At 36.7% G+C, this 14,243-nt stretch overlaps 1 protein-coding gene across 11 annotated transcripts; it reads left to right on the forward strand.

The window, feature by feature from the left end:
* The first annotated feature begins 626 nt into the window (after positions 1-626).
* On the forward strand, positions 627-12,635 carry LOC135596879 (uncharacterized). 11 transcript variants are annotated; one of them, XM_065089121.1, is made up of 8 exons: positions 627-1,189; positions 1,490-1,568; positions 1,745-1,856; positions 4,960-6,760; positions 6,912-7,255; positions 7,984-8,200; positions 10,009-11,785; positions 11,998-12,635. In XM_065089121.1, exons 7-8 carry the CDS (start codon positions 10,088-10,090, stop codon positions 12,388-12,390), a joined length of 2,091 nt encoding a protein of 696 aa, XP_064945193.1. In that variant the 5' UTR covers positions 627-1,189; positions 1,490-1,568; positions 1,745-1,856; positions 4,960-6,760; positions 6,912-7,255; positions 7,984-8,200; positions 10,009-10,087; the 3' UTR covers positions 12,391-12,635. The 11 variants fall into 11 exon arrangements, with proteins under 11 accessions (XP_064945193.1, XP_064945192.1, XP_064945187.1 ...); XM_065089120.1 differs by adding an exon at positions 1,300-1,355 and having other exon boundaries at positions 1,455-1,568; positions 7,984-11,785; positions 11,998-12,634; XM_065089115.1 differs by having other exon boundaries at positions 9,858-11,785; positions 11,998-12,634.
* Positions 12,636-14,243: the final 1,608 nt, after the last annotated feature.

Raw genomic sequence — 14,243 nt, forward strand, 5'->3', positions numbered from 1 at the left:
CGAGGGTTTTTATAGTGAAGGTTGCTGTCGCTTGATGTGCTCGCTTGCAGGGAGCAGGATCGTACTCCTGGTAACGTCTGACAGCGGTGTTGGCATGGTGTGAAGGACCGAGTCTGAGCAGGATGTTAATGTGCCTCGGCCGACGTTCCGGTCTATTTGATCAGGTGCTGTCAGGTCAACCAAGGCACGAGGCGTCATGCAACTGACGTTAGAGTAGGTCTTATCGTCGTTATTACTCTCATCGTATTAATAACTTATGTTGTTTTTAAAAATAATTTTGAGTACTTACGTTGTATGGGGATGAGTGACATTTAAAATCGATTCCAAGTCACATGCAGACACTATCACAGTTGAAAAATCAAGTTACATGTATGCCCTTACAAAATTTAAAAATAAAATATTTATCCCTATATATATTTTAAATTTTTAATTATTGTAAATATTATGATCTTCTCCATTCATATGAATCATATCAATCGCCAATTTCTTTCTTATCTATGATTTTAGAAATATCTTTTTGAATATTCATATCGTGTTAATTCTACCTTTATCAACGTGTTCATTCGTCCTCCATAACCGCCGTTATCAACTCGTGACGCCGTTTCCTCCGTCCCTACTAAAGTGTCAGGCCCCTCCTCCGCCAGCATAACCCGTCAACAGCGACAACCGCCGCCTTCCCAATCCGGATGGTCACACTCCCGCTTCCTCCCCATTCCTTTTCCTCCCACCCCAATCTTCTACTCCAATTCCGATTCCCCTGTCGTCACGACTGCGCTAGAGCCGGTGCCCCCTCCATCGCTCACTTCCTCCGCTAGGTCCCTGCCTGGGCCGACGGCACGAAGGTGCTTGGCATGCGCAAGCGCCGCCCGCTTTACATGCCCCACGACTGTCGCGCCCGCCGAAGCTTACGCTGCCACCTCCTCTCCAGCCTGTCCTCCCGCGTCATTCTCTCCATTATCCCCCCTGCCTGCCGTGCCGGCTCATCGCGCCCGCCCTCGCACTGCTTCTCGTCTTCAGGATCGAGGCCTCCTGCTCGGGCGTTGATGAGGGGAGGAAGGTCTAAGTGAGGGTCATTGATGGCGCCGGCGAGCTCGCCGAGATGGTGATGTCGGCCAGGGGAAGGGAGGACGAGGCGGGGTTCAAGCGGTCCCTGTTGAATTACATTATGGCGTTTCCCGTGGTTCTCAAGGTCAGTATTTTTCAGACTTGTTTTATCTTAGTTCAATTTGCTGTTATTACTCTGTAGCACTCAAATATTTCCTTTTTGTATTGTTATATATGATCCATTTCGTTGGGAAGTCAGTTAATGTGGTAGCTATCAAGAGGATTAATTGCCAAACTTTCCCATCAATTAGGTACTTTAAGTGGATGTGCATAGTTTGTACTTGATATCAGTGAGTTAGAACCAAAGGTTTTGAACATGAACTTCCTAATATTTGCTCACTACAATGTAGATGATGCTGATTTGTTATTTATTTTGTTCCCTAAGTGACGTCTGCCTTACCCGCATATCTTATGAATAAGGTGATCAAGCTTATGGATATGCCGCAATGGATCTGCCAATGCAGGTTTGTTTGTTAAATCTATCGTATGTTTCATACTGGGAGGACTTTATTTTGATCCTTGCTGAAAGTGCAAGTACTCCTTAGCTGCAATATAAGTTGAATGCTTTGCATCTGTGGGAACAAAGTGGGTATTATTTTTCGAGGGGCTGCATAATAATACAGTCTTTATAAACTTGCAGTTCTTGAGCAAAGGCGAGGAAGAATAGGACACTGCTTCTGTGGAATTTATAGAAAGTGATGGAGAAGAAGCAGTGTGTTCTATGCGAATTATCTAAAGAATGTGGTTGGTAGGTGAGCACAACTTAAACTTGATTTGCATCTTGAAGAATGTGTCATGTAGCTTGTTGCTTGGCTGAGTCAAGCAATGGGAATTCTGCTTGCTAAGGACTACTGTTACCTCCTTGTCGTAATTATGTTACATGCTTATGTCTGTTTGTCATTTTGGACCTTTTATGATTCTAGCTATATCTTTTTTGTGGTCTATTTTAGCATTTTGTATTCAGCATTATTTTTGGAAAAGAAAGGTTTATACATTTGATTTTCTTTTGATGTGAATTCCACAAATAAATGCTCATGATAAAAATCATTACTTAAATTTTATGAGAGCGCATATGTCAAGAATGGGCATGGTCCGTCAACTTTTGTAATGTATAGCCTACATGATATACGAGAGACAGAGAGATCATTGTCAAAGTTCACTAAGTTCCCCAAGTCATAATTGTGCTATTACGGCAGCTTCTTATTGCCATCAAGCTCCTCACATGCTTGTTGGACTTGTCATTACCTCCTGGTACCAATTTAATTGACTTAGGACCTTGTGCTCATCAGCTGTTTTATTGAGGTTAACTTCAACTTCATGCTGTGCAACCTCGGGCATATGATTCTCTTTTGTTAAAAACTAGTCAGAACAATTCTCCCTTGTGCTTTATTTAAACCACAGATGCTTTACACAGTGAATAACTGGACAGACCAATTCTGGATGATACAGGTCATTGAGTTACAAGTAAATTATACTTCTATGTTGTAAATAGTTGTAGATGGCCATTATTATTTTCTAATTCTTTTATACAATAATTGGATATGACCTAGCACTGCCCAATACTCTTGAATCTGAAACTTCTGTTTGTATAGCTTTCATTGCTGGCACTGTTATGGACTGGCTTTTGTGCTTCTGCCTGAGGCAACACCAATTATTATGTGTATTGTCTATCTTTCATCAGGGCCTCATCTTTGTAGTCAAAATTACATGGACACCAAAGAATTATGTGATTTGATGTTTGCTGATCAGTTCATGAATTTAAGTTTCTGCAGAACTGGGCAGTTCATGGCTGGATTATGAGTGATCTAGATTTTGATTTAGAAGCCATTATGAGAACTTGTCAAGTTAACTGTGTATTGCTAAGTAGTCAGAGATGACACAATATGAGAAAACGAAAGACCCATATAATCATTTGACCTTATCTTTATGATGGCATTAATAAAAAATGTTCAGAAAGATAAAAGATATTGATATATCCATGTACAGGTGCATGCTAAGATGAAAATCTAAAGAAACATTAACTATGAAATATGAATGGTATGTTATTGCTGTAGAATCAACAAATGAGAGGAGAATAAGGGTCATCTAATTTATGGTAATGAAATGTCGCCTGATGAGTTAGTTATCTGCCTTTTAGTTTGATACATGAGGATGACTTGAATCATTTAGATCAATTAAGAATTACAATTTCAATTCATACCGACGTATCGATCCCTGCTCAGTACTGTACGTATCGAGGTATATCGACGGTGTGTCGGGCTGTACCAATGGTATGCCCAAAATCATAAAAAAAAACTCTAAAAATACCTAAAAAATAAAAAATTAGATTATCATTTTGAAGTTAGAAATAAATATAAGTTTAGTATAATTTTAGTAAAAACAATATAAATTAGGAAAGAATAGTGCCTTATATTTTTTTCGAGCATTGAGGAGTAGCTTTGTGGCATATTCTAGATCGTCCTTCCATTAATATTGAATTATCTATAAAGAAATTATTTGAATTGTTAGATTATTTTTTATATAATTTAAACTTTAAAATTCAAATGAATTAAGTAATCAATCGATGGATATACATGGTTCTACCACCAAAAAGAACAATAGGACTCCATGGGCGGTGGATCAAGGTTCACCGCTATTAACATAGTTTATTAATCCCTAATTAGTCCTCTTTAACCGTTATAATATGTCAAATACCCTAATAGGTATTAAAGACATTCAATTGACCCAATAGATCAAATTTTGATTAAATCATTATCAAAACTCAAAACCACTAAGCATAGTATTAAAGAACTTAATTAAGACCTAATTAGACCAATTAGACCATCACAAACATATGATCCAATCCTTAATATACATGAAATACAAAAATTTGACCTATTAAATGTCTAATTTTGAAAAATCAATATTAAACACATTAATCACAACATTAAAGATCGTAATTGCTCCATAATTAATACTATTCTACCATAAAATATATCAAACAACATATTAGATATTAAGTCATACACCACATATAATAGACTTAATCATCTCATAAATTAATAAAGATCTAGAAAGAGAATACATACCTCTTAATTATAGTGTTCTTCCTCTTAATCCATCCAAATTAACCTCCTAAGTTTGATCCAATCCACAAATCATAGCTTTGTTGAGCTTAAAATAGTAAAAATATGAGAATAAGAGAGAGATATGAGTGAAAAAGAGTTTAAGCGATTGAGAAAGTAAAATGAGTTTAAAAAGTGGGGAGGAAAGGGCTTAAAAACCCTTTTCAAAGCCTCAAATGATCAAATTAATTGTTTGAAATAACGTAATCTCGACTATTGATCGATAATGGTCGAAATCTAACCATTATCACCCGGTACAGGTCAATAACGATCAAAATCCAAGCATGCCGACTGTTATTGGTCGGTAATGGTCGGATTTCGACCGTTACCGCTCGGTACAAACCCCATATCACCCAATATGGGGTCAAGTGATCGATACTATCCAATAGAGAATAGTCCACGTATTGGTATCTTATTAGAGCGATATGTATCACCCATACCGGACGATACACATTGGTACAAGAAACCCTGATTTAGATGATCGATGATTTATAAAATATCTCAGTTAGACACTTAATGTGTTAATAATTTCTTTCGCGCTTTTGTTTGCTTCTTCTTGTCATAATATGCATTGGTATTTCATGTGCTTTGTGTCACAATCTTGATTTTTCCTAATCAGGCACCTAACTCCAGTAGTATGTCAAGTTGAGGAAGCAATATTTAAAAATGTTCAGGTTTCATGCTTATCATTACATGACATTTGTTGTACCTGCAAGAGTCTACCCTGCTAACTTTTACTGGAAAATTTCAGGTTGGTGTGCTTATTGAAGAACCGATACATGCACTTGGTGGTTTATGCAAACATCTTCAGAATAACATCCAAGAAGCAATAGCAATAGAGAATTCAGTTAATGCGGACTTCTTATCAAGATGAAGGGCCATCCTGATGAATGGGTGGCCTAATTCCAAGGATGAGCATGGCTGAGGGCAGGAACAATGTTGGACGATTCAAAATTATTTAGGTCAATCATGGCACCATGCCAAAGAAATTGCACCAACCAAAGACACATCGTAGCTGCTATTGGGCACCCCTTGCAACAAACAATAATTGGTAGCTTCTTGAGTTAGCGCTTGGGCATCGAAAGATGAAAAGACTGGTCTCTGACCCAGGCTTTATGTAAAGCTTCACCAGTGGTGCCCTGAGTAGTGGGAGCTACCTTTACCAAAACCTAGTAGTGAGATAAAGGAAAAGGTCCACTGACTTGATCAGCACTGCCATATATTACTGTGGATAAAGGAACATGTAGCTGCATTTTGATCAATCTGTACACTTCAACATGCTAACTGGCCTTTAAGACTGGTCTCTCATACACACACATCCTTGCAAAGTTTCTAGGCAACAATTTAATGCCAAAAACTTGGATATGAATGTTGGACATGTCAAAGAATGATTGGCATGTAAAAACTCTTACCCTGAGAGAGTGACGCACAAATTTGTGTGGACATTGTTATCCCATCAAGAACAGCTCCGCAAATAGTGATTACATGATTGAACTGGGAAACAAAGATGTTGATTGACATTGGATACGGGAATTGGATCTTGAATAATGTACATCTTAAGTGACAGTTGGGGAAGGGGCCAAATGTATCCTGTAAAAGTGGCTTTGGATCTTTGCTAGTTTGCAGAGTGATGAGAGATGAAGATGTGTACAGCGAAAGCCAAATGCATTCTGATGCTGTTGATGTCAGTGATATGAATTCTTAGAAGGGTAAGGGATCAAATGCAGTATTGCTCTAATAAAAAGAAACATTATGTAACAGGAAAGGAGGCATTTTTGTGACTTGGAAGAAGTCTTATCAAAAGAAGTTCATTGCCCCCTTCTAAGAGTAAAAGGAAAAGAGAAGTTGGAGAAGGGGACGACACGTCCCCATCAATGCATCTTTTACGTAGCAGCCTTTTCCTCACTTTAGGCTTCGGGTGAGACATGAACAGCTCCGTATCCACATGCGCGTGATGTGAGCAAGAGACCGTAACCTCACAACGAATCTATCGTCTATGAGCACGGCGTTCGCTTGGATACGGACAGCGATCGGCACCCTTTCAACATTGCATATCTTCCCTCGCCTTCTTGTTTGACTTCTGATCCAATATTTCCCTCCCCCCCTCTCTTCTCGATAGCTACTAGACACCAGCTGAATACACTTAGATTAGACTGGGATTAGGTATGGGTTTTATGACATTAGATGAGGGAGAATTCAGGATGGACATATGTTTATTGGGCTAATTATGTATGCTGTAAAAGAACAATCTTGATGTATGAAATTGGGATGATGAAATTTTGAGGAGTTTGAGCAATATTTTGCCTAATTTTCATACACGAGAGTTTAGCTATCTACATGGGAGGGGGACCAAATCCTACCTCTCTTCCTCTTCAATTAGCTATCCACGCTGCTGCTTTAATAAGCTGTAAGGTGAGAACTGGACGACGAGAGCTCCAGCATCAAACTTCTGCACTTTGGGCGCCCGGCATTGCTCCGTGTCAGTGCAATCGCACAGTCATCGGCGTAGTTTTTCCTCCCTTTCGCCGCGGTCTCTCTTCGAGCGAGCAGAGGTGAGTTCGGTCGATGTTTCTCGATCGGTTTTAACTAATGGGCATTGAGAAATTAGGGTTTCCTTACTGCTGAGCTCGTCTTCTCGTGTAAACTGTTGTTTTTAGGAGTAAAGATGTCCCCTTTATGATTCTATCGTGAAATGGCTAACAGGTGATAAGCGTAGGGACCGTTCTTGATAGCATCGGTGCTATTCCCGGGATGGATTTTTGATTGATCAATGACAATTCTCTCTGTTTGGGGATTTGCCGTTCAACCACGGTTTGCTGCTTTTATTCTCTTCCTTTAGTCGAGATGATATGAGAAGATCCAGTTGTCTCCATGAGTCTTTATTGCTTTGATTTGCTATCATGTGGGTTTCTTCGTTTCAATGTGTCATCTATTTCCTGGGTTTCTTTCTCATTTATATTGCGGCTTAACCACGAGTGAACCTTTCCTCTCGCGTTATTGGTTCGTCAGCCATTTGCTGCTGCTCGTTGGTTCTTCTCTCTGCATAAGTGGGTATTGCTTTCTTCCTTGCGTCTAATTTCCAATATTCAAATTAATTTCTGTTTAATACATTGGCATCTATTAATTATGACATTTTTCGAAAGAAATTTTAAAGATGTAGGTAACTGTTTAAAGAATATTTTGATACATATTTCTAAAAATATGTAATGCCAGGGAAACAAAGAGTGGTCTATAATGGATATTTCAGCAGATTCTAGTTGAAAAGATATGTTTGATTACTGGCTATTGGTTGAAATATAAGTTATATTTCACTTAATAGTTGAAATACATGTTTTATGATGTTAGTCTCATGGTTCATTAGAATATTTATGATTTCCTTTTCACTAATGAACTGCAAGAATATAGGACAGATGAAGTCTTGTGAGAGGAAATACAAAGCTGATTTCATAGTAATAACGAGAAATTTTCAGGAACCACGAGTATCAAAGTCATCTTCCTGGTTTTGATAAGTAACTAGTGAATATAATTTATATGCTACTTGCAAAGATTACATTGCAGGAACTCTAATTCCTTGATGATGCAACAATCTGTAGCAAATGTAATATATTATTTCCTCATTTTCAGAAAACATGATAATGGAACTTAGGTTCTAATCCATATAACTTGTTACTTCCTCTGCAATTTTGGTCTTTCCATAAATCATTGCTCATTTATTTCCTTGTTCCTGTTGTCCTTTGTCCAATATGCTACTGGCCTTACGTACTACATTATGAAGCTTCCTCAGATCTCGTGTACCTCTTTCTATGCTTGTCAACAATGACTGCAATTATGAATTCACAACAGAAACACTACCATCTGTGATTTCGTACGATATTAGTGGACAGGCTTGTTCTCTTCTTCATCTTGATAATTATGAACTCTAGGTGGCTATAAGCTCTAATCATGGCTCCTAGGCAATCTGGTATTCTAACACACCCCTCATGGGCCTGAAGGTAACTTCATGAATGTCAACATTTTCCTTTGATCTAGTTGCTCACACATTTTCTGCTTCCAGACCATAGGACATCAAATTTTATTTTATTCTGCATTGTAAAATTATTTTATTTCATGAACTGGATTAAATTGTAATGTGGTGAACATGATTTATCAAACAAAGAATAGATGCCAAGCATAAAACATATTCATCCTTTTGACATTCTATTAAGCACTTTATTTTTCTGTACTTTTATTTTCATACTATCACTTCCTCATATCTGTGCACATATGAGTTTATTAATAGTAAAATCCTACCAAAATTATCACATAGATTATGTTTTTCTTACAATTCAAAGCAATTTGCCTCAACCTGACTTTTTTCCAATCGACCATTGCATCTTCATTTGTATCCTTGTTATGGTATTTATCTCTCTGAAGTCACTTTTCTAGACTCATTGATGAGGTTTTTTCTTAGGAACCTGAATATCTTTTATTTATGATATAGGAGGCAATTCATAGTACAGTTTGAAGCCATGTCTTGACACTTGAGTTTAGGGATTGAAAGGAGATTGGAAGAAACAAATATAAATACCTGTGCCATGGACTCGTAAGAATGTAAAATTCCTTTTCATCGCAGAGAAAAATTGAACACCAAAATATCAGGCGGGAAATGCCTTTTCCTGTCTTCATTGTGGTTAACAGATTATTTAGTTGTGCATGCCTTTTTGTATCTGAGTTAGCTTTTATTGACAGTCAGATGTTGCTAGACACGTTAGCATGACATGATGACGCCAATACATGTAATGATAAATGTTTTTTTACAACTTATGCAATGTCTAAAACCCAATCAATATTAGGTGATTTTCAAGTCTGCTTTACCCATATTATAGTGTTGCATTTTTCTTCCTTAAGGTCCTTAGTGCACAATTCTAAAGGTTTAGAATGCTTCTTGACATGCTTGAGACTAATTATGCAAGGATTTTGGTAGTGGCTGCCATGTCTTTGATGCAAGGAGCAATGTCCTTGTAGCCTCCCTGTAGTTCAAGCTGGATGGGATGCCTGATTGGCACTAGCTAGCATGATGCGGCACAACCAGCATGCATCATGCTCCACGGTGATCCTGGATCAAATGTATAGCTCATGCTTATATTTGATTTCCATGTGCCCTTCCTGCGGCAAACAAAAGAAACTCTCAGCCATTTCATGTTTATTTTCCTTTTCAAGTTTGCAGTCAAAATCATAATAAGCCAGCTAATGACTGATATAAGTTTGTGGACTTTGGTGTTTCTTATTATTTGATTGAATTGTTTATCATAGAATGATCTTTGCATGAGAAACTGCACATATTGGTTCTCTATTAGAGCATTTTGGCATACTAATGCTGCATAATCCTCGTAATTTTATGACTTCTCTCGAAAAAAATATGGTCGTAACATGATGGATAAGCATATCTTTTTAATTTTCTCATTTCAGTTTGCTTGTTATTATCACTTTATTGCTGGCATCATGTCGCTTGAATATCAAGCATCTACTAGCATATCCAGTGAAACACATTTTTATTCAGTACTGTTAAATGTTAATCTACTTTGGAAACTAATGTCCATGTGATTGCTACAACATGTAAATGTAATTGCCTAGTTTTATGTAATTCTTTTAATCATCAGAATTCAGCAGGTTTTTTTTTCTATATTCATGGGGCAACATGTACTTTTGGATCTGAAAACTCTTTTAAAGAAAGAACAAGGGCCAAGGCCTAAAAATGTCCGTACATCTGTTTTGAGCAGTACAAATCCAGATGAGATTGTAATTTGAAAATTGACAACAGATGCTGCAGCCCGGGAAGCTTGGTTGGTGACTCAAGAAAACTGAGCTGCAGTTATTCTTCAGGTCTGTATTGTGGAAACATGCCTTCTGAAACTTATGAAGATACTAGAGACAGTGACATGCTAAAGAGAGGTTCCATGTATCTGAGCTCAAAAGACGTATGGAGAATGAGAGAAGTAAGAGAAGGAAGGATCAAACAGGAATCAGCCTGCGGTGATGATGCTTTTATTTCATTTGAAATTGCCAATTCCTTGCCTCAGTTTTGCTCCAAGGAAGTTGTTTTATCTTCTCAACATAGATATTCACTTGCTGCTTCTTTAAATGGTGAGTCAAAGCTGTTAACTACTGACACCAGACACTCGATTACGATAAGATCCATAGATTTTCTGGATCTTTCCTTGCACGGTCTCACTGACAAACATTCAAGTGAGAATATCTCATGCTCTGATTTGGTCTCATTAGAAAGGTCAGTAGATGATCTCTTGGGGATCTGCTTGCATACTGATGGTATGGAGTCTCATACAAAAGCAGCTCCAGTATTGTTTGAGGCAGGATATCTCGAGGAACAAGTGTCTGAGTGCAACAGCCATCCATCAAGTTTCCCGCCCAAGTCCATGGCAAAGGCAGGCAAGTCGAAAGCACCTTTTCAGTCACAATATAGTTATTGTAATGGCAGTCCAAAAACTAAGTTTAATGCACTTAAGAGGTTGTTTGATCCAGTCATGAAATCCAAATCTCTGCACAATTCGTGGAGTGTAGAATCAGAGAACACTTCATGCACAGATATGGATCCTGCAAAAATCAGGAACAATGGAGTTTTGGACAAATCTATAGCCAATGACTACTCAAAAGTAATGCGAGAGGTGGAGTCTGATGCAGAGCTGAGAGGAGAGAAAGTATTGACTTCTTTTTCACTGCCTTCTCACTTACATGGAATTCTTAAACTGGAAACTAATAGTGGCAATCCATCATTTGAATTCCATGTAAAAGATCCAGAAGTTGTTCTTTCAGCAATGGCGTGGAGAACAGATAATATGTTTAATTGGGTTTACACGATCCATAGCTCTAAAAAGAGGAACTATAACACATGGAGTAGGAAAATAGACAAGCATGGGCAATCACCACCTATAGTTGGCCAGATGCAGGTTTCATGTTGTCTTTGCTCAGAAATGAGAGAAAATGGGCCTGCAGCAAACTCTTCTGTCACAGAATTTATTTTATATGACATTGTGCAGGCAAAAAGGAGTTTTTCTGTTGAAGAAAGTTCTGAGTGTTCCTTAGATGCCACTTGTCCTCTTCAAAGAAATGTCATGGACAAGTTAGTCACAGAGGAAACCTTCATGCCAAACAATTTAATGAAATGTCAACATCCTATCAGGTATACTCTTAGTCGTTATGAGTCAGACGACTCCACTCCGAACCCATGGTTGCCAGCAGACCTGCGTCCAGAACTTGAGATTGCAGCTATTGTGATTCAAACTCCTTTTACAAAGAAAGAGTGTTCAGAAGAAATGAAGGAGGTCGGCCCGGAAGGAATATGCAACGGCCTGAATTCTGCAATTGTGAATGTCATTACTCCAAGCGGGAGGCATGGTTTGCCAAATGTTGATGCAGGATGCCCATCAACATTACTAGATAGATGGAGGTTTGGTGGAGGGTGTGACTGTGGTGGGTGGGACATGGGCTGTCCCCTTGAAGTATTTCACAATACCTATGCTGATGATTGGGTGTATAATTCATCGATGGACACTCAAAAGTCCATTTTTCTCTTTGGTCAGGTATGCTCATATCTTCTGGGTTCGTTTATCTGATCCTCTTATGGTAATTATCATGTTTAATACAATTTCAAACTTATCTACTTGGTTCATTCCTATCTAGTTGTGTTAATGCCAATCTGTGCCATATCTTAGTACTAATTATATGCTATTACTATATCATCGATATGCTGTTTGTGTCTTTGTGACTATGTTCTGTTTCTACTTTTAAACAGGGAAGTAAAGAAAAGGCGCCTGCACTCTCGATAACGGCTGATGGACGACAGTATTTAGTTGATTTCCATGCAAAATTTTCATCTCTACAGGCGTTCTCCATCTGTATTGCTATCTTGCATAGTTCTGAAGCTTCTGCAGCTGTTAGTCAGGAGAACAGGCAAACATTGCAATCTAATTCATTGAAAATTCTCTTTGAGGAGGAAGTTAGGCATTTGATCGGGGGAATCACAGTTGAAGAGAAAAGAAAAGTTAAAAATGGAGTAGAACAGGTACCTCCATCGTTCTTCGTAGGTTCATCCTTTTCTCCAGTGACAAAATATTTGCATCAATCCTTGCCAGAATTGACATTCTGGAATCTGCTAGAAGATCAAGAGTGTTATTATCTGCAATGAGCATAATCCAGTAAGAGTAGATCAGTTGCAAGTTTTGCATGATGACAAAATTTGGCATTATACCCAACGTAAGTCCTTGTTAATCACGTCGTATACCTTGTTCATGTGCATAGTTACAATATATCCTTTGTTCATAAGAAAGAGGTACAGCCTTTGTTAATAGTTAGATCTGTTGAAATTACACACTTTTATGATGTTGAATAACTTTCATGACAACCTGATGTTAGTTCCACAAAAATTAAGTTGAACTCTGACTAACATTTCCTGATGTGATGTGGCCAGACTTATCTCCTGTTTGTTGTAATTTGGTAGCATAAACATCTACTGATTCTTCAAACTAGAGAGTTATAGGATTGCCTTCTGATAAAAAGATGAAGCTTCCTTGAATATGATGCCTTGAAGATTGTTGCAATTTCTGTCTTTGACTTTAGATTTTGTGATTATGTGAAATTATTTTTTTTAACATTAACTTTAATTTGATGCATTGTCAATTGGTTTTTCTTTTTCACTTGGGGATATTTGCAATGTTTGCTTTACAAATTACACCTTAAGCATGTTTACATGATTAAACTAACACCATCAATGCCCAATTTAAGGTACAAAACCTCCTATTATTCAGTTGATCATTCAAGCTTGATTACATTTTAATCTGGTATTCTGCAACTTCAACGCACAGTTTGCATCATAAATCTTGCCTTAGTCAAATCATTCAAAGCTGCTTCCACCTTGTGAAGCCATTACAAGATCAGAAAGTAGATAAAACATACCAACAGACAGAAGGAATCAGATCTCCTCTGCATTTGCATCACTTCAAAACGAAGGCAGACAGGATCACACTCATGTGCATCACACTCGGCATCATGCAAGCATTTGAAGCTTAGTAAGCTCCTAAATATTATTATTTCTAAAGTTTACGAATTAATTATAAACTTGAGATATAATGATAACTCTTAAAAATTAAAGATTTTAGATTAAGTAAAATTAAGACTTAATATATAATATATATTTTAAGTAATTATAGAAATAAATAAGAGAATAAAGTTTAGTTTGATAAACAAAAAATTCTTTAAAGTAAAAACCTTAAATATCTTAGATCAATTATTCAATAAGATAGAGAGATCGATGAATATATTATTCACAGAGTAAAAATAGAATGATTAAAATAACAAAAGACATTAGCAGTCTCATGTGATCATCGAAAATTTTTTAGATAAAAAAAATTATAAGATGATTATAAGACTAATAATATTTTATGGATCCGAGTGTTGGATAGTCAAAAAATAATATATATATATATATATATATATATATATATATATATATATATATATATATATATTATGTTGTCGAAATAAAAAATATTAAGATAGATATATGAAGTTACTAGAAAAGATAAAAAAAATATTTTTATTCATAAATAGTTAGATATTATAGAAGATAAGATAAAAAAAATTAAGATAGTACAGAGACTTCTACATGCAGTAATTAGAAAATATGAAAATGATTAATGTTAATACATAATGAAAGATAAAAGAAGACCTAAAAAATAATAAAAATTATAAATAAAAAATTAACTATTTTGAACTTAATTAGATATATGCTTTTTTACATATCTTAAACATCACAAAAGATTCATATAGTCGATTTTAAATAATTAAAATGTGTTATAGTATTTCTAAAGCTTACTTCAAATAATTTATCCATTTCTATGCCCATGAATGCAAGTAGGCTTTACCCTTTCCCTTTTTTTTTTTTATGGTACAGATGAAATATATATTAAAGATAAATCTGGATTTAGATCACTTGAGTCATTCTCAGCAGCTGAGTGCCCAGAAGGTTGAAACATCACACTG

Source organism: Musa acuminata, chromosome BXJ1-11 (genome assembly GCF_036884655.1).
Source record: "Musa acuminata AAA Group cultivar baxijiao chromosome BXJ1-11, Cavendish_Baxijiao_AAA, whole genome shotgun sequence".
NCBI lineage: Eukaryota > Viridiplantae > Streptophyta > Magnoliopsida > Zingiberales > Musaceae > Musa > Musa acuminata.